The following is a 20,123-nucleotide window of genomic DNA, read 5'->3' as shown; positions in this document are numbered from 1 at the left end:
AGTGCCTTCCTGTCTACCCTATCATAAGCCTTTTCCAGATCCATAAAAGCCCAGAAAACATCCTTCCCCTTTCCTATAGCTTTCTCACATATCTGTCTTACCATAAAGATCTGATCTACACAACCTCTACCTGTCCTAAATCCACACTGTTCCTCACCAATTACTCCTTCTGTTCCTCTCCTAATCCTCTCAACCAAGATCCTCCCATAAGCCTTCCCAACTACACTTAACAAGCTAATCCCTCTGAAACTACTACATTCACACTTGTCCCCTTTTCCCTTGTAATTGCTTTCCATATTTTATCATTAAACTGCTCCACTTGGCCATTTCCTTGGGGGTTGTAGCTTGTGGTTCTGCTGCAGGAAATATCTTTACTAATCAAAAACTCTTGCAGTTCTTTGCTCGGGAAAGATGATCCCCTGTCTGAGTGAATGTAAGCAGGCATGCCAAAATTAGAAAATAACTCAGAAAGACAGCTAATCACAGTCGAAGTAGTCATATTTGCACAAGGGAACACAAAAGGAAATCTAGAGTATTCATCTACAATGTTAAGGAAATATCAATTTCTGTCAGTGCTGGGCAAAGGTCCTTTGAAATCTATATTTAATCGCTCAAAAGGTTGAGTAGCTTTTATGAGATGAGTCCTTTCTAGCTGATGAAAGTTTGCTTTGACTTCTGCACATAATTTACACAATCTGGTCACCCGTCCAACATCTTCCACTAAGTAGGGCATATTCTTAGACTTACCAAAATGGTGCAAGCAGGTGACCCCAGGATGACACAAAGCCTTGTGGAGTGTTACTAGTGATTCCTGTCCATCACATGCTGCCCACAGTGGGACCTAAAGAATATATCAGGGGAAATATTTTCTGGACCAAGTCAATACATAATCTCAAAGTTGTAGCAAGATAGTGCCATTCACCAATGTAATATCTTATCTTTCTGTATCTTACTCTTATGCTGCTTGCAACCATAAACCTCACAGATCATTGGTCAGTCCTTACAGTGAAATTTCTGCTTGTCAGGTAATGCCTCCAATGGCAAACTGCTTCAATGATGGCCTGTGCTTCTTTTTCTATAGAAGCATAGCACTTCTCAGGTCCTGGCAATGTTCTCGAAAAGAAGGCTACTGGATGTCCATCCTGGGAGAGAACTGCTGCAATGGCAACTTCTGAAGCATCAGTTTCTACTTCAAACAGCCGCGACTCATTGATTGCTTGAACTACTGAATTTTCAATGTCCTGCTTCAGAGTGTTAAAGGCCGCTTCTGCTTCCTTGGTCACATGGAATACAGTGGTGTTGCTCAGGGGATGGATTTTGCTTGAATAGTCATATACCCAGTGTGAGTAGTATGCAAAAAGGCCCAGGTTTTGATGGAGTGACTTCTTGTCTTGAGGCACTGCCAATTCCCGTAGGGGTCGAAGTCGTTCAAGGTCTGGATGTTTTTTACCACCTTCTACCACATAACCAAGAATGCTAAGTTGTTTTGTTGAAAATGTACACTTTCCCTTATTGTAACTTATGTTTTTCTTCTTAGCAGCCTCCAGGAGCTTAATGAGGTTAGCATCATGTTCCACCTGTGTCATGCCACAAATGGTCACATCATCTAAGTATGCATAAGTTCTAGTGAGTTGCTCCTCTTGAATAAATGAATCCATGATCCACTGGAAGCAAGATACCCCATTGGTGACCTCAAAAGGAATACGAGTAAACTGGTACAGACCACCACCAGCCTCAAATACTGTGTAAGGTTTATCTTCTTCCCTAATGGGAACTTAATGATAGGCATTTTGTAAATCAATAGTGCTGAAAACACGGTACTGAGCAATTTTATTCACTGTATTATCAATACGAGGTAGAGGGTAGCTATCAAGCAATGTGAATTTATTGAGTCTCTGATTAGTCAATGGCCAGTCACCACCTTTTGAGAACATCTTTGACAACAATGACTTATACATGCCAGGGAGAATTACTAGGTTCTATTATACCCTCCTTCAGCAATCTCTTAATTTCTTTGTCGACAAACATCCAGTCCTTATATGAATAGCAGCGTGACCTTGCTGATATAGAACAGCAATCAGCTGTAAGGTTAGCAAACAGCTTTGGTGGGTCCACCTTTATGGTACTAAATTCACAAATAACAAGAGGAGGTAGGTCTCCCCCACACCTCAGAGTAACACTATCATGCATCTTCTGGAAGTCTTGACCAAGAATCACATCTGAGCACAGTTGTGGCAAAAACATTAAAAACATACCTTTATAATCCTGGCCATTAACTCTGAGGTCTACTTGGCAAAACCCTGATATCTAAGTAGAGAGAGATGTTGTTGCCATAGACACTGCACCCAATTAGTGATGGACAATCAAGGAGTGGCACTTAACTAGGTCTGGGTGAATGAACCTTTCAGAGCTGCCACTGTCAACAAGTCCATCCACCTCTGTTCCATTGATAAAGACTTTTACAACTGCCTTTGAGTGAACTTGGGGTAGCTGCAGAAGTAATTGTTGCTAGTGTTGCATAATTACTGAAGTCTGTATGTGCACTAGCTGTTGTTGATGGTTTGGCTCTGCACACTTTGGTAAAGTGACCTTTCCTCTGACATTTATGGCACACTGTTTCATGTGCGGGACACCTTGAGTAGGGATGCCATGAAAGACCACAGAAGAAACACTTAGCACCTACAGCAGCAGCCACAGGGGTAGGCTCAACAGTAACTTTTCGGCTGGCACTTGGGTCAGGAGTTGCAGCACTTACCACTTAAGATGGCTGAGTACTGTACATTTCAGAATTTCTTTAAACTGAATCCAAAGCTCTTGCTTGATCAAACATAGTGGATAGGTCCAGAGCTTTATTCTCCAGGAGGCATTGCCTTAATGCTGGTGACTGCAGCCCACTTATAAAGGCGTCTCAGATGGACTCTTCACAATATTGAACAGCTGTTACAGCCTGGAAATTACAATCCTTACTCAGAATTTTCAAACCTTGAAGATACTCATCTAAGGATTCACCAGCCTGCTAGTGGCGAGTTCCAAAGCAATGGCATGCAAAAACTTAATTTGTGGGCTTGGCATACTGTGACTCAAGATTTTGATAGCACTATCATAAGTGGTACATTCAGAAGTTGTCTCAGGTTTTTGGTAACGCAAAGTTAGTAAACCCAGTTTGCCAATGTTTTCCTGAGGAAGGGCACTCAGGAAGTTTTCAAAAGTCTTGAACCAATGTTTCCATTCCTGGGCAGCTATTGACAAGGATGGTTCACAATCTAGTCTCTCAGGTTTAAATAGGTGTTCCATATTGTAGCCTCTGTTTACCAGTGGTGTGGTAGTCCGTGGGTCAACTCCAGTGCCACACAATAAATTGTTGTAATAAATACACAGACCTTATTACAAGACTTTATTCAACATAAAATCTATACCATTCTCTGAAAACATAGAAGAAATGGCATAGGAATATCAAGCACAAAACATAAATATGAACAAACCTGATATAAACATAAACACAATAGTATATTATACATACATACATACATACACCAAGGCTTTTTCCCCCTTACAAGGGAGGTAGCCAAAAAGGAAAAGGCATAGAATCATTCCCACCCATTCCATCCCTGAATACACTCCACACCCCTCCACCCTCCCTCTTCCCTCTTATCTTAGCACCTCCTGGATGATGGGTCATCCCTGCACCTTGTGCACTACCCTGGGTCAGAAGCAGTGTCGCAAGACACAGCACATCCACAGCAAGGCTGTTTCATTAAATCGGCGACCCATATACATATATAACCCATATCAGCGACACATATACATATATAACACATATACATATAACTCATAACAATATAATACTGATGCTACAAACATACAGAATTGTTGATACAAAAGATGCGGGGAGTTAAAAGACAAGAGGGACAAAGCTTGGATAAAATGGAAAAAAGACAAAAGACCTGAAAAATGGAAAATATATACTAGTTATAGAATTGAATATGTACAAGTGTGCAAAGCAGAAAAGAGAAAGTATGAAAAAGATGTCATAGAAAAATGTAAAGATCAACCAAAACTATTTTACAGATTTGTAAACAACAAACTGAAAAACAAACAAGAATTAGAGAAACTACGACAAGGAGGAGTTGAATACACAGAGGAAATACAAATGGCAGAAATTATGAACAAGCATTTTAAATCGGTGTTTATAAGGGAGAACATACAACCCAGAGATATCGAGTGGGAGGAGAAAGGCCCCCCTATGAAAGAGATAGAAATGACAAGGAATTAAATAATTAACCACTTGAGTAATCTCGATGTCAGAAAATCACATGGACCAGATGAAATGGCAAACTGGATTTTGAAAGAATGCAGGAATGAACTAACAGACAAAATACATAGTCTAATAAGCAGTTCAATGAAAGAAGGAAAAGTTCCAGAAGATTGGAAAAGAGCAAATATAGTACCAGTATATAAGGGGGGAAACAAGGAAGACCCTACTAACTATAGACCAGTCTCTCTTACAAGTGCAATAGCTAATATCTGTGTGAAAGAATCATCAAAACTAGTTGGGTAAGGCATCTGGAAAAAAACAAAGTACTAAATCCAAGGCAATTTGGATTTAGACAAGGACGATCATGTGTCACAAATTTAATGTGTTTCTATTCAAGGCTAATAAATGTAATACAAGAAAGAGATGGATGGGCTGATTGTGCATTTCTAGACCTGAAAAAAGCTTTTGATAAGGTGCCACATAAAAAATTACTAAAGAAATTAGAAACTGCAGGAGGAATATGGGGCAAATTGCTAAAGTGGATGGAAGACTTCTTGCATGAGAGAAAAATGAGAATGGTGATAAGAGACAAACATTCTAATTGGGATGAAGTGATTAGTGGAGTTCCACAAGGAATGGTTCTGGCCTCAATAATGTTTGCAATATATATTAATGATATGGATAAAGGAACTGAAAGTTATATGAGCTTCTTTGTGGACGATGCAAAATTGTTGAAAAAAGTGAACACTGTAGAAGATTGTGAGTCGCTACAGTGATCTCAATAAAGTATGGGAGTAGAGTAGGAAGTGGGAGATGGAATTCAATATTAAGAAGTATAGTACAATGGAATTTGGAAAAAGCAAATACAAAAAGAATAGTGGGATCATATAAATTGGGAGAAGAAGGAATTAAAAAGTAGAAAATGAGAAAGACATGGGAGTCATCATTATGAATATATGTCCCTTGAGAAAGATGTAAACAAAATTTATGGAGAAACTTATAATTTAATAAGAACAAAGTGGCATTTACATACCTGGACAAAGAAATGGTGAAGAAAATACTGGTCACTTTGATAAGACCAAGATTGGAGTATGCAGTGACGTGGTCACCAAGTACAAAAAGATTTATAACAAAACTTGAAAGAATACAAAGATAAACTATAAAATTGGCACCAACACTCTCAGAATTATCATATGAAGAGAGACTAGCAAAACTTGAGCTACATACATTAGAGCAAAGAGGAGGGAGAGGAGACTTGGTAACTATTTATAGAATCATGAAAGGCATAGAAACTATTGATAGAGAGGATCTAATAAAATGGAATAGTAGAGATATAGGAGGACATAAAAAGAAAATCAAGACAGTTATAGAAGAGACCTATAAAAGAACAGATTTCCCCACAGGGTAATAGATGTTTGGAACAAGTTAGATGAGAAAGTGGTGTATGCAAAAACAATACATGAATTTAAAAACAGTCTGGATAAAACGAAATATGAAGACGGGACACCACAAGCATAGCTCCCCTTCCCATAAGATACAACATAGGTAAATATACCTTTACAGGGAGAACACTGGCTGAATACTGACAGCTGGAAAACAGCATTGCTGCCATTTAAATGCTCCCCACACAGTGTTGCCAGATCAATGATTATAGTACACAGTGTTGCCAGATCAATGATTATAGTACACAATGTTGCCAGATCAATGATTACAATCCAGTACTACCATAACAGTCTCTGCTCCTCTCTGGTCCCTGCCTCCGCATCACCCTTTTATACACCTGGGTATGAGAGCTGATGTTTCAAATATGGCAAAACATCCATAAAGCAGCAGTTTAAAGATCTTCAGCCAACGGGAAAGCAGAGTGAGCTTTTCCCACCAAATTATGACATGTTTCTGAGCTTGGTATTATCTGATAATACGTAATGGGGCACACTCCAACCAACAGCTGCCTGGTTGTTTACATACGGGAGGGGAGTGTCGGAGTGACTGAAATGTAGTCTCTGTATCTTAGTTCAATTATTATAATGACAAGATCAGTGATAACAATGGATGAAATAAATGAAGAATTCAGTGATAAGGAAACGGCAAGGCGATGTCTTGACGTAAGCATAATAGAGTCCCCACTTGGTGTAATTAAAAAAAGAATGTGTCTAAATGAGACACCAAAACATACCAAAGATTGGATAGAGGTGTCTTCTCAGGGTTTAATAGAGAAAATAGTAATACATATAGAGGGCTAGACATGGATAGAGAACCTAGGTTTAAAAATATTATAAGAAATAGAGAAATAAATGAGTTGTTAGATGAAATCATTGATCTAAGAAGTGAATGCAAGAGTATATATAAGGAAGTAGCTATATTAAGAAAAGCCAATGAAGAAAATAATAGGGAAATAGATTAATTGAAAATGGAACTGAATATGATAAAGGGAGAAAATATAAAAACGAAAAATGAAGACATGAATAGGAATGAGGCATTAAAGAAAGAGATGTAGGATCAAATACAGGCAGTGACTGAGAAAGTGGAAGAAAATAACAAAGAAAAATGACTTTCAAGAAATAAAGAAACAGTGGAAGGTGGAACAGGAAAGGAAAAAATTATCTTTTAAGGAAATAGTAGAGCAACTTAAGGAGAATGCGAAGGAAACGGTAATCCAAGTGATTAAAGAAAACGAAATTTGGTTAAGGATACAGTGGACAAAAAAGATGCATTGTGATCTGTGGTATTAAAGAAAAGCATTATGTTCCTAGGTATCAGAGAGAAAGAGAAGAAAAAGAGATCACAAAAGAGATTCTGAAGGAGATTCAAGAGGAGAATCAAACCCTGGATAAAGAAATTGAGGAAACATATAGGATGGGTAGATACTCAAAAGAAAAACAATATAGGCCACTAAAAGTAAAACTTAGGTCACAAATGATAGCAGAGGAAGTACTATCCAAAACAGCAAAACTAGCAAATAGTGAAAATCACAAAAACATATGAATAAAGAAAGAAAGAAGTGAAGAAGAAAAAGAAAAAAGGACCTTAGAAGTGAAGCGAAGGAAAAGAATGAAAAGAGAACCGAGAATGAAAAGAATTATTATTTTTTTTTTTTAAAGTGGTGGACCTGAGGCTGAGAAAATGGTATATCATGAAGAAGGAAACAAAACAGACAGAAAAAAAAAGAGAAAGAAAAAAAAATCAAATTAGCCTATACCAACATTGATAGAATGATCTCAGGAATGAATGAACTGAATGATTACCTGGCATCAGAAAAGCCGGACATAATGGGAATAGTAGAAACTAAATTGAAAGGGAATCTACCACCTAACACTGTGGGACAATATACAACTGCTGGATGAAGCATAGAAAGGAAAAACAAGGAGGGGGAGTACTATTTCTGACCAAGAAAGACTTAAATGTGACAAAGTTAACAGAAGGAAGAAACAATGTAGAGTCAATCATAATAAAAATAGAAAACAACCACATACAAAGTAGAAAATTTGAAGTAATGTATGTGCCCCCTAAAACACAGGCCTGGAGAGAACACGATCATTCCAGATTGTTAGAAGGTACAAAACATGAACTAACTGACATACTGAAAGAAAGAGGAAATACAGTAATTATGGGTGATTTTAATTCAAAAGAAATATGTTGGGAAGAAATGACAGTGAGGGGTGGAGAGGACATATGGGGCAGCATGCTACTCGATATGACCATTGAATACACAATGACTCAATGGATAAAGGATAATACCAGATACAGAAACAATGAGGAACCATTGAGACTGGATTTAATACTTACGTCAGAACCCGAATTTGCAGACAATAGATTACAAAACACAAATAGGAAAGAGTGAACATGTACTAATAGAATTTGAACTAAAAGAGCAAATAGACCTAAGAAGAAATGAGAAACATAGAATTGGAAGACCAATGTACAACAAAAACAAATTTTGAGAAACTTGGAAAATTCTTTTGCAGTGCAAACTGGGAAAAATTCCTAAATGAAGAAACAAGGATGGATGGAAGAAAAATGGAATATACTATATGAAATTTATAATGAGAGTGTGATCAAATATGTTCCAAAACAAAAGCAAGAAAGAATATATATAAAGAATTGGTACAACAAAAAATGTAGTGAAGCCAAGGATAAAATGGAAAAAAGACCCCCCCCCAAAAAAAAAGCAAATGGCAAACATACATCAAACTAAGAAACAATTATGTAAAAACAAGCAGAGAAGAAAAGAGAAATTATGAAAAGGAAATAATAGAAAAATGCAAGGAACAACCAGAACTATTTTATAGATATGTGAATGGTAAACTAAAAAACAAACAAGAAATAGAAAAACTGTGCCAAGGAAGTCATGAATACACAGAAGAATAAGAAATGGCAGAAGTTATGAGTAACCACTTCAAATCTGTATTCACAATTGAGAACACACCTAACTGTGAGGGAATAGAGAGAAATCCCCCCAAATGAAGGAAATAACTGTAACAAAAAAGGAAATCAGTGACCAAATAAAAAACCTTGATGTTAGAAAATTGCATGGTCCTGATGGAATTGCAAACTGGATACTGAAGGAACGCATAGAGGAATTAACATATAAAATACACACAATAATTAAATGCTCACTCAAAGAAGGAAAAGTACCACAAGACTGGAAAAATGCAAACATTGTACCAATATATAAAGGAGGAAACAAGGAAAATCCAACTACAGTCCGGTCTTCCTAATAAGCACAGTAGCTAAAATATGTGAAAAAGTGATCAAAAGTAGATGGGTTAAACATATGGAAGAAAAATCTATACTAAACCCGAGCCAATTTGGATTTAGACAGGGAAGATCATGTACAACAAGCCTAATCTGCTTCTATTCAAGACTAATAGATATAATAGATAGAGAGATGGATGGGCAGACTGTGCCTGTCTAGATCTACATAAGGCATTTGACAAAGTACCACACAAGAAATTAATAGGAAAATTAGAATCAATAGGTGGCATTGCAGGTAAGTTATTAGAATGGATGAAAGATTTCCTGACTGGGAGAAAAATGAGGGTAGTAATTAGAGACAAATACTCGAAATGGGAAGAAATGATAAGTGGTGTTCCACAAGGGTCAGTGCTGGCTCAAATCATGTTTGCCATATACATAAATGACATGGACAAAGGAGTTGAATGTTATATGAATTTCTTCGCAGATGACGCAAAAATATTAAAGTATCAACAGAAGAGGACTGTGACTCATTACAATCAGACCTGGACAAAATCTAGAAATGGACTCAAAAGTAGGAAGTGAACTTCAATATCAAGAAGTGTAGCATAATGGAGTTTGGAAAAAGCAAAAACAGAATTTAAAAAAATTACAAAATTGGTGAAAAAGAAATAAAAAAAGTGCACTCGGAAAGGGACCTTGGAGTGATAATCAGCAAAGACATGACACCAGATAGACATATAAACAAAAGTCAGTGAAACTTACAACCTACTAAGGTCAATGAAAGTGGCATTTGAATACTTGGATAAAGAAATGATAAAAAAAATATTAGTCACATTCATTAGATCAAAACTGGAATATGCAACGACACTATGGACATCCAGTACTAAAAAGAATATAAGGACACTAGAAAGCATACGGAGAGGAACAACAAAGTTGGCACCAGCTCTTTCCAAATTAACATACGAACAAAGATTATCAAAATTAGAACTACTAACACTAGAGCAAAGAAGAGAAAGAGGTGATCTGCTGACTATATTTAGATTCATGAAAGGAATGGAAATCCTTGACAGAAAAATTTACTAAAAAATGACAATGGAAAAACAAGATGTCATGAAAAGAAACTCAAAAAGGACAACTACAGAAGAGATCGGAAAAAGAACAGCTTCCCACACAGTGCTGGATATCTTGAATAACTTAGATATAGAAAAAGTGTGTGCAAATACTATTCAAGATTTTAAGAAAAAACTTGATGCTGAAAGATACAAAGACGGGTCACCACGAGCATAGCTCCTTTCCTGTATAATACAACTAGGTACAACTAGTGACTCCTCCAAGGTGTTGTGCAATGTTTAACATTTCATGAAATATATGTTTATACATTTGGGAAGACAATACAAGATTTTAACATATATCCATAAATTACAAACAGGAGACTTTATTCACACAAAGGCATGACACAGAACAACCACATGATTATTAATGTTAAGGACATGACAATTATGAACATTAATGAAAAAACTAGAGAGCAGGTGGGACTTGAGTTTTACTAACATCACAAATCATCAACAAATTCAGCAGCCACCTCTGCATCCAGTGAAGGTTTTCTCCACACACCACACTAAATTATATGCCACACTGGGATATGAAATGATGATTTTTCAGCACTTCCTCTTTCTCTGCAATGGGCAGTGTATGATGATTGAGCTTCATACCACTTTTTTTTTCTTCTTCTTTTTCTATTTTATGCCTGGATCCATATTTGGGATTATACAGCAACAGATGTATAAAAACAAGTGACTGTCTGATACTAATGTCTGGAGTACTGCAGCAGTGTGACACTGCCCACTAGCACTAGTCTGATACTGCATGTCCAGCATGTGGCAGACTGCAGCAGTGTTGCCAATACACTGGTTGGGAATTACCATACTGGGCACTTTGAAAGTTTGCTCATTGACTGCATGAAGAATGCCACCAAAGAAACTGAAGTTTCTGAATAATCAATATTATAACAGGTCTTCAGTCCTTAACTGGTGTTGGTATTATCTGAAAAAGTATTTGTGATCTACTTTCCTTTTTATACTACTTCAATGAGATTGCTTGTTGTTACCTTTTGCACATATGACACAAGCAAGACTTAAGGCCTGAGAAACAGCTTTTCAGGACAGATTCTAATGCATCAATCATGTTAAAGAGGGCTGGATACTTGTTACTGCACAAGTCACGCTTGAAATTGTTCCGTAAGAGCAGAACAAATTGAAAGGAACCTTGGAAGGTGTTGAGGATATCTGTAACAGCCCTGTGGATCATGAAAAAATAAATTAGTAATAAGAATGTGATTTTTTTTAATGTATGTATGAGAATGTGATATGCAGATCAACATAGATCCTTAAGAAATCATTCAAGGATATATTTATAAGTTGTTTACAAGAGTTCAAGGGTCCCAATCTTTACCTTAAAGAGCCTCAACCTCATCACAGGTGATTAAACCAATACCCACATGTATTTTTAAACATATAGCAATGAAAATAATCTAAATTTCTTCAGACACATTCTAATAACCAAATCCTTCCATTGGAAAAGGACTAAAATTCATTTGATACTTTGTTGTTGTTTTTTATTAGGAATGTCCCCTTTGGGGCTACAGAGAGTAGGATGCCTAGATCTATCCCCGTCCCATTCTTGTAGCCTTTTATGATTCAAGTGGGAACACTCAGTGGCAGGATTCTTCTCCCATACCATGGAGTTTGGAGAAAAAAGGAAATAAATATTCTGAGAAATGGTACAGGACAGTATTAAGAGTAGGGGGACATTTGCAGTATAATAGAGTATTATTTCTCTATGAATAGAGATTTCCTCTATCAATGACAAAATGATGCGTGGCTCTGGTCCACAGGGTGCCCCATATAAACTCTACAGTATCAGCTGCATGCTACTGAGCAGCTTTTAACTCCTACAATAACATGCAGCCAATACCCCAGATGGGGTATTGGACGGATAGGGCAAAAGGGGCACTGGGAAAGAGGGGAATGTCTGTTGAGGAAGGAAAGGAGACAACAGGATAGGGGTGAGTGGAGAATGGTTGTGTATGGATGATGATGTGATGCATGGAAGGGAGTGGATGGGGAATGGGAGGATAGGAAGAATGTGTGAATGATATTTTGACACAGCCTGATGGGATTTCTCCCAGTCTACTCTTTTCCTGCATGAGGGGACAGAGAGAAGGTCACCAATTAAATGAAGTAACCTCACTGTGGATGTGCTGTCTTCATACACTGCTTCTGACACGGGGCAGTGGGTGAGATGCAGGGATGGCCCATCATCCAGGAGGAGCCAAAATGGGAGGGAGGGGGGGGTGAATGGGGTGGAATATGTGGGAATGGAATGGGTTGCATTGGTTTTATGCCTTTGTTTTTGGCTACCTCCTTTGTAAGAAGAAAGCTATTGGTGTATATGCCCCCAAGTATTTCCACTTGGATCATAAGAGGCAAGAAAAACAGGGATTGGGACCAGGCATCCTTCTCCCTGTAGCCCCAAAGGGGACATTCCTAAAAAAAGTAAAGGCATAAGAGGGTCTAGGAGTTTTCCAACCAGCACCCTAAGGTTTGGGTCTTATAATGTGCATGGATGTGGTACAGGTGAGAGTAAAAGAGAAGAGATAGGTAGTATGTTTGTGAGAAGAAAGATGGATGTGTTGGCCTTGAGTGAATTTAAGTTGAGAGGGAAGGGCAAGTATGAGTTTGGGAGTGTAATTGGGAGGTATTAAGGAGTGAAGAGAGGGAGAGAAGGGGTGGCTATACTCGTAAGTGAAGAGATAGGTAAACATGTGGTGGAGTGGAAGGAGGTTTCCTCAAGGATAATGTGGATGAAGGTGAAACTGGGAAAGGAGATGTGGGTTTTTGTAAGTGCATATGGGCCTGGTAGTGAGAAGAGTGTAGAAAAAAGGGAGGCTTTTTGGATAGATTTAAATGAGTGCATAGAGGGATTAGAGAGGAACGTCAATGTAGTAGTATTGGGAGACCTTAATGCTAGGGTAGGAAATGAACCAATTGACGGAGTGGTTGGGAAATATGGAGTTCCAGGAAAGAATCTTAGTGGAGAGTTGATGGTGGAGATGTGTCTAGAAAGAGAGTTGATGACAGCAAATACAGTATTTCGTGAGAAAGTCAATCATAAGTACACATGGGAGAGGGTGGTGGATGGAAGGATGGTAGAGTGTTAATGGACTAGATAGGAGCATAATAGGAAGAGTTAAGGATGTACATGTGCTAAGGGGAGAGAGTGGGGGAATATCAGATCATTTTTTGTTGGAAGGTAAGATGAGAGTGGAGGATAGATGGAGAAAGAGGAAAAGGACAAAAGGTAGGGAGGTGCTTAGGGTGAACTATCTACATGAAAAGGAAAAGGAGTACAAGAAGAAGCTGAAAGAGGAGTGGGGGGGAGTGTAGGATAGAGTAGAGCTAGGAGTGGAGGAGGAATGGGGATGGTTCAAGGAGGGAGTCACAAAGTGTGCAAAGATGGTATGTGGAACAAGAAGGATGGGAGGAAATAGAAGGAAGGGTAGTGAATGGTGGGATGAGGAAACAAAGAAGGTTGTAGAAGAGAAGAAGTAAGCTTTCACAGATTGGTTACAAAATAGGATGAGTATATGAGATACATAGAAAAGAGAAGAGAAGTAAAGCATAAGATAAAGGAGGCAAAGAGGAGAACAGATGTGAAATGGGGTAAGAGTATGACAGAAAATTTTGAAAGTAATAAGATGTTTTGGAAAAAAATTATGAGACAAAGAGGAGACAAATCAAATAGAGAAGAAAATGTAAAAGGTGTAGATGGAGAGATGATAATAGAAGAAAAGGCAGCAAGAGGAAGATAGGCAGAGTATTTTAGGGAGTTGCTAAATGTGAAGGAGGATAGGAAGGGAAAGATAGTTGCAGTGGGAAGTGCTAAGAAAATGACTATGATGAGTGAGGAAAATGGAGGAGAAATAAGGAAGGTACAGTGATGGTGGACTGGCTGGTGGACTGGCTGGTGAAGTTATCTAATGTTTGCTGGAGAGAGGGTAGAGTGCCAGAGGACTGGAGGAGTGCCTGTATAGTTCCACTTTACAAGGAAAAAGGGGACAAGTGTGAGTGTGGTAGTTTCAGAGGGATTAGTTTGTTAAGTATGGTTGGGAAGGCTTATGGGAGGATCTTGATTGAGAGGATTAGGAGAGGAACAGAGGGAGTGATTGGCGAGGAGCAGTGTGGATTTAGGACAACGTAGATCAGATTTTTGTGGTAAGATATGTGAGAAAGCTATAGGAAAAGGTAAAGATGTTTTTTGGACTTTAATGGATCTGGAAAAGGCTTATGACAGGGTAGACAGGAAGGCACTGTGGGGGGTCTTGCAGATATATGGGATAGAGTGGTGGACACTTGGAACAAACTGGACAATGAAATAGTGTGCACCAAAACCATTCATGAGTTTAAGAGCAAACTAGACACTACGAGATACAAAGGCAGGACACCATAAGCGTAGCTCCCCTTCCCGTAAAATACAACTAAGTGAATACAATCTCCTCTTAGCCTCCATTCCCAAATGTCTATTCCTCATTACACTTTTTAATCCATCAAGGCATTTACTCACTTCTCTCAATCTACATTCTACCTCCACCATTCCACCCTTTCTTGCCACATTTGCACCCAAGTCTCTAAAACTATCCACTTCTTCCACTTGCTCTCCCTTAATGCTCACTTCCAGTCTGCTGCCACTTTCACCCCTTGTACATCTCATCACCTTACTTTTACCCACATTTATCTTAAACTGTCTTCTTTCACACACTCTCCCAAACTCTGTCACCAACTTCCTCAATCCCTCTTCTGATCCTGTTACAAATGCAGTGTCATCTGCAAACAACAGCTGGCTCACCTCCCACTTTTCTCCAATTTCTTTAACCATCTCCAATCCCTGACCCACTACCCTTGCATTTACCTCTCACACCACCCCATCCATGTATAAGTTGAATAGCCAGGGTGACATAACACATCCCTGACAAAGTCCCAACTTTACCTCAAACCACTCACTCTCTCCATTTCTAATCTTGACACATGCTCTAATACTCTCATAAAAACTCTTGACAGCTCCTAGAAGCCTTCCTCCTATCCTGTATATCTGCAAAACCTCCCAAAGTGCCTTTCTGTCTACCCTGTCATAAGCCTTTTCCAGATCCATAAAAGCCCAAAAAACATCCTTACCTTTTCCTATAGCTTTCTCACCTGTCTTACCACAAAAATCTGATCTATGCAACCTCTACCTGTCCTAAATCCACACTGTTCCTCACTAATTACTCCCTCTCTTCCTCTCCTAATCCTCTCAATCAAGATCCTCCCAGCCTTCCCAACTACACTTAACAAGCTAATCCTTCTGAAACTAATACACTCACACTTGTCCCCTTTTCCCTTGTAGAGTGGAACTATACAGGCACTCCTCCAGTCCTCTGGCACTCTACCCTCTCTCCAGCAAACATTAAATAACCTCACCACCCAGTCCACCATCACTGTACCCCCTTTTCTTAGACATTCTTCATGGCATCCATCCAGACCAGGTGCCTTACCTGCTCTCATCATCTTAACAACTGCCTTCACTTCATCCTTCCTTATTTCTCCTTCATTTTCCTCACTCATCATGGTCATTTTCTTAGCACTTCCTACTACAACTATCTTTCCCTCCCTATCCTCCTTCACATTTAGCAACTCCCTAAAATACTCAGCCCATCTTTCCCTTACTGCCTTCTCTTCCATTATCATCTCTCCATCTGCACCTTTTACCTTTTCTTCTCTACTTGATTCGCTTCTCTTAATTTCTTTCCAAAACATCTCTTTATTACTTCCAAATTTTCTGTCATACTCTTACCCCATTTCACATCTGCTTTCCTCTTTGCCCCCTTTACCTTGTGCTTTACTTCTCTTCTCTTTTCTTTGTACCTCTCACATGATTCCCACTGGGTGTTAGAGGAATAAAAATAATAAAAAAGGCAATCACTGTAAAAACACACAAACAAACTGCTATATACATACCATATTTCATCAGGTTTAATGAAAGCAGAGGCCACTTCTGTTGCCCAACACACTATCATTAATGTGAAGATGAACACCTTATGCCAAAATCTGGTGACAAATATTTTAGGGTATATAATACTCATGGGTGCTAGCTATACCATAATTTGAAATTTTACATTAGTTCCTAAACATAGAAATCCTACAAAATGTATTAGTGCAATGAATTACTGTCTTTACCATACAAGTAACATGTGAAATATGGTACTTTTAATATGCATGATATGGCACAAAAATAAGAAAGTTTTAAGTAGATACATACTCGACTGTGAAATCTTTCTTAGCATATTTCCTCATGCCAGATGTTGTTTGTCTCCGTGCTGGTTTCTCTAGTTTGTGGTCAACATTTTCAGAATCATACACTTTTTCAACCTTTGCCTCAGATGAGTCCATTGCAGTGTCATTTCTAGTATTTTGATTAATGTTTGAAAGTGATTCAAGAGATGAGCTTAAAGTGGCCAATGACTGAAGTTCTTTACCTTCTGATGATGAGCTTTCTTCATCATTGCCCTCTTTGGTTGTGTCATCTTCATTATTAGATGCAGACTCTTCTGTTTCTGATTTGCCTGAATTATTTTTGGAAAGCTTGCTTCGGCATCTATCCAAGAAGTTTTCCAGGATATTTTTTAAAGAAGCAATCCCTTCATTCTTTGGAGGGAGACTGTAAATCATCAAAAGCTATAATACTTCAGACTTATGAAAAATATACTATATACTGTTAAATCAATATACTATTTCCAGCCTAATACCTCTATGAATAAAAGATACATAAATAAAGCATACATGAGAAATGAATCACACAGACAGGTCATACATAATTTTGGGAAGACAAATTTCTTTGGTTTGAGGAAATTTCTTTGAAGGAGTAAATTGAAAGGAATCCATGAATACATAAGAAAAAAAAAATTTATATAACCTTCTACAACTTGCATGTTAACAAATGTACCATAAGTTAGAGCAGAGAAGAATCAAAGGACTGGTGAACATACTGTAGGAGTACACTATAAAACTACTGAATGTGTCATTTATACTATCCTCACTTTTTTGAGTGCCCAAAGATAGCATTGCAGAACCAACATGCACACAGGTATTCACCAATGATGCACCAATATGAAAACTTCAGAGATATTATGATTCAAATTGATAGCCAATAACTATGCCATCTATCCACACATCTTGGCTATGAAGTATTTAGGGACTCGAGACTGCTCTCAAAAGACAATGAAAAACTCTCAATATCACTGAATATCATCTGTCTTGCAAGGGACATCTGGATTCACAGATAAATCTTTTCATCAAAAAGTCTCTCAAATAGTATTTTTGAAACAACATACTTGTTTTAAACATGGTTCTCATTAAAATGAATAATGTTACTATATAGAAAATAGGGCTTGGTTACCCTTTAAAGGACAAGTATATCTAGATATGGAAGAGGACATAAATGAAGTCTGTCCAGAAAGTATCCACCCATTATAAAAAATATATAAATAAATAAAAGCAATGGTCATTCATCCCCTTCAAAGTACTTCCCATGGGACCTCACAACCTTACCCCAGAATTTCTTCAATCGAGAGAGAGAGAGAAAAAGAGAAAATCTATATACAGTAGGTCTCTTTCCAAATTTACATCAGATGTTTCATCACATTCTCCTAAATCTCATCCACAATTGGAAATCTATGTTTTAGGCAGGAGAAGCCAAAGTTGAAGGGAGCCAAATCTTAGCCAACAGACTGGGATAATGTGATGTTTTGTCAAAAAAAAACTTACACAAGATATGAAGAATGGGCAGGCACACTATCATGACAAAGCTGACACTCATAACTTGCATATTGCAAATAGAATGTATGTACATTCAGTAATCATACCTAGAATTAGTTGTAGTGGCTTTGCTCTGCTCCTGATATGTTTTGGTGAATTGCGATATATTCTTGAGGGCTACTGCCAGCACAACCAGGTTGACAGTGAAAAGAATACCCATTGGGATATCAAAGTAGAGCATTCTGGGAATTCTGTTATGAACTGTAACAAAAATTTATATTTTAGTAATTTTTAAGAATTGTTTCCTATTTCAATATATTATCTTATTAGAGAATATGAAAACTCTTTTAACTCATGATTTCATGCAAACCAAGTGTGATGCTGGGATTGTGTATATATATGAGGAGGTGAGGAGGAGAACAGGGGTGGAAAGGGAGCTGGGAGATAGGGTTGATGAAAGAATATTAAGATGGTTTGGACACATGGAGGGAATGCGTGAAGAAAGACTAGTAAAAGAGGTATGGAAGGCAGATGTGGAGGGAGTCAACATGAGGGGACATCCTAGGATAAGGTGGATGGATGGGGTGAAGGGCACTTTGAGGAAGAGGGGAATGTCTGTTGAGGAAGGATGGGAGAGGACAGAAGACAGGGGTGAATGGAGAATGGTTGTATATGGATGATGTTTTGATTGCATGAGGTGGAATGGGCGGGGGGGATGGGGGGTGAGGTAGTATGTGTGAGCAAAATTTGACGCAGCCCGAAGGGATTTCTCCCAGTCTTCTCCTTTTATGCAATGGGGGACGGAGAGGGGGGGTCACCGATTTAATGAAGCGGCCTTGCTGTGGATGTGCTGTGTCTTGCGACACTGCTTCTGACCAAGGGCAGTGGACAAGGTGCAGGGATGACCCGTCATCCAGGAGGTCTTAAGATGAGAGGGAGGGTGGAGGGGTGTGGAGTGTATTCAGGGATGGAATGGGTGGAAATGATTTTATGCCTTTTCCTTTTTGGCTACCTCCCTTGTAAGGGGGAAAAAGCCTTGGTATATGTATGTATGTATGTGTATATATATGTAGGTTTAGGAGCATATCAGGAATCAGGGTACTCATGAATCTAATTATACATAGGTCATAGGTTATATCACCCCCTGGGGACCCCCTTCCTTACGTAATGCATACATGACTTTTTACAAGCCCACTTTCTCTGTTTTACTGCACTTTTCAGGTTAGAGGATGATGAGGTGCTCCCTGGCTTGGAGTATTTCCCTTGTAGTCTAGGCAAACAAACGACTTCTTTAAAACTCAATACAGAACAACCAAAAAAAGCCAATGCTTATCTATTATAGGTGTTAACACATGGAATAAACTGGAAAAGGATTTACCTAAGACAAAATGTTTATCATCATTCAAACGATACTTAAAAAAGTCTTTAATCTATAAGTATTAGTATATTGAACACTTCAGGTCCATTTCATGGTTGTATTCATGGAGAAACTGTCATGCACTGCCCAAGTCTGCCGCTCTTTTTTTTTCTATTCCAGCAGGTCACGGTGACCCAGATCTGCACATTAAGCAATTATCGTCCCGTCAACAATCGACCTGACCTCTCACCTCTCACCTGACCCCCACAAGTTGCGATGCTCGTTCGTGCCCCCGATTTCTACGTGAGGTCGGAGTTAGCGGACGTCGTGACGCATGTCATTGTGTGTGTGTATATATGTGATGTATGTGTGTATATATGTGTGTAGATGTGTATGTACCATACTGACATGTAACAAAAATAAATAAATAAAAATAATTTTTTTTCCTTAAGGGAGAGCAACTCCCCATAAGCTTTGCTTCTCGCTCTCCCTTTTCAACTACCAATTTTGTAAAAAAAAAAAAATGTATATATGTATGTCTAATTGTATTTAATATTGTTGAATAAACCTATAATAAATAAATAAAAAAAAGTATTGAGCTAGGACTGAGTTATTGACAAAATTCTGTATTCTGTGAGTAACTGGGAAACTGGGATAGTCATATAAAACAAAGATTCTGATTAATTTATGTCATCCAAGGAGAAAAATTGGCTGGGGTTGGAGACAACATAAAAGAGTTTAGGTGGATGAAACCAACTCCAGGAGTTAGGAATGGGAGAACACTCAAAGAGGGCTCATGCCATAAAGTAGCATTGCCTGATCATTCTAAGATGTGATGCCCTCTGTACAGGTCAGTATATGTGCTCCTCACTCAAAGGCATCAAGAAATATTGAACACAAAAATGAAATTATATTTGTAGTCATAAAAAGATTTTGATAGGGAGGGCGAAGTTTTGTGCAGTGT

General features: G+C 38.3%; 2 protein-coding genes across 2 annotated transcripts in view; both read right to left on the bottom strand.

The window, feature by feature from the left end:
- Nucleotides 1-559: 559 nt before the first annotated feature.
- On the bottom strand, nucleotides 560-10,878 carry LOC143032198 (uncharacterized). Its single transcript, XM_076196668.1, has 6 exons — nucleotides 10,752-10,878; nucleotides 3,075-3,380; nucleotides 2,464-2,757; nucleotides 1,989-2,219; nucleotides 1,005-1,774; nucleotides 560-841 (listed from the first exon to the last, which is right to left on the bottom strand). The coding sequence occupies exons 1-6, from the start codon at nucleotides 10,876-10,878 to the stop codon at nucleotides 560-562; spliced, it is 2,010 nt and encodes a 669-aa protein (XP_076052783.1).
- LOC143032197 (uncharacterized) overlaps nucleotides 10,174-20,123 on the bottom strand; it is a 12,812-nt gene continuing 2,862 nt past the window's right edge. Inside the window, exons 3-6 of the mRNA XM_076196667.1 lie at nucleotides 17,910-18,063; nucleotides 16,307-16,705; nucleotides 16,006-16,095; nucleotides 10,174-11,249 (exon numbers count right to left, since the gene is read on the bottom strand). Coding sequence (XP_076052782.1) covers nucleotides 11,057-11,249; nucleotides 16,006-16,095; nucleotides 16,307-16,705; nucleotides 17,910-18,063 — 836 coding nt within the window. The 3' untranslated portion in view covers nucleotides 10,174-11,056. The remainder of the gene's footprint in view (nucleotides 11,250-16,005; nucleotides 16,096-16,306; nucleotides 16,706-17,909; nucleotides 18,064-20,123) is intronic.

The sequence above is a fragment of the Oratosquilla oratoria genome, chromosome 13 (assembly GCF_046742065.1).
Source record: "Oratosquilla oratoria isolate Oo_2021 chromosome 13, ASM4674206v1, whole genome shotgun sequence".
Classification (NCBI taxonomy): Eukaryota; Metazoa; Arthropoda; class Malacostraca; order Stomatopoda; family Squillidae; genus Oratosquilla; species Oratosquilla oratoria.
Note: the sequence above shows the minus strand (reverse complement) of the source record. Positions and strands in the feature narration are given on the sequence as shown.

Excerpts from the sequence above, each read along its gene's own strand:
- LOC143032198 (XM_076196668.1), bottom strand. The coding sequence starts at position 10,878 with ATGGTAATTCCCAACCAGTGTATTGGCAACACTGCTGCAGTCTGCCAC. Across the intron at positions 2,758-3,074 it reads TATCAAAATCTTGAGTCACA|TGGTAAGTGCTGCAACTCCT; the intron begins GTATGCCAAGCC and ends AGCCATCTTAAG. Across the intron at positions 1,775-1,988 it reads TAAGAGATTGCTGAAGGAGG|TTCCCATTAGGGAAGAAGAT; the intron begins GTATAATAGAAC and ends CCTATCATTAAG.